Source organism: Penaeus monodon, chromosome 33 (genome assembly GCF_015228065.2).
Source record: "Penaeus monodon isolate SGIC_2016 chromosome 33, NSTDA_Pmon_1, whole genome shotgun sequence".
NCBI classification, from domain to species: Eukaryota; Metazoa; Arthropoda; class Malacostraca; order Decapoda; family Penaeidae; genus Penaeus; species Penaeus monodon.
This window is the reverse complement of record NC_051418.1, coordinates 11939565-11939941: the sequence shown is the minus strand read 5'-3', so window position 1 is coordinate 11939941 and position 377 is coordinate 11939565. Positions and strand designations below refer to the sequence as shown.

The window sequence follows — 377 nt, the reverse complement described above, 5'->3', positions numbered from 1 at the left end:
GACGACAACGGCTGTGACTTTGTGCATCCTTGACGAACTCCCTTGGCGAGGGACGGCCAGTCGCAGCAGAATCACACTTACTAATCTCCTGTTGCGTCCACCACAGAGGAGACTTCGCCAGGGCTCGTGAAGAACCTGCGTGACTCCTTCAAGAAGAAGACAGACGCCCCAGAAGACCCCAGGTCCCCGGGGAAAGGCCTCGCCGCGAAACAAGGACGCTCCTGACGAAGAGGTCATCACCAAGAGGTCACAGCCTCTTAAGGAAATCCTGAAGTTGCACGAATCAAAAGGTATTTCACAGTTGTTATTTTTTTTGCGTTGTTTTTATCGTTATGACTTTTATTTCCATTTTTAATCATTATTTTTTAAATCGCAAA

The 377-nt window shown here is 48.0% G+C and overlaps 2 protein-coding genes across 2 annotated transcripts in view; both read left to right on the top strand.

Annotated features, from left to right (window-relative positions):
• Nucleotides 1–377, top strand: part of LOC119594249 (collagen alpha-1(VII) chain-like) — a 9790-nt gene that overhangs the window by 867 nt on the left and 8546 nt on the right. Inside the window, exon 3 of the mRNA XM_037943317.1 lies at nucleotides 154–290. Within this exon, the coding sequence (XP_037799245.1) occupies nucleotides 154–290 (137 nt within the window). The remainder of the gene's footprint in view (nucleotides 1–153; nucleotides 291–377) is intronic.
• The window catches only part of LOC119594250, a 6211-nt gene that overhangs the window by 3928 nt on the left and 1906 nt on the right, over nucleotides 1–377 (top strand). Inside the window, exon 7 of the mRNA XM_037943318.1 lies at nucleotides 107–290. The gene's annotated coding sequence lies outside the window, so the exon portion shown is untranslated. The remainder of the gene's footprint in view (nucleotides 1–106; nucleotides 291–377) is intronic.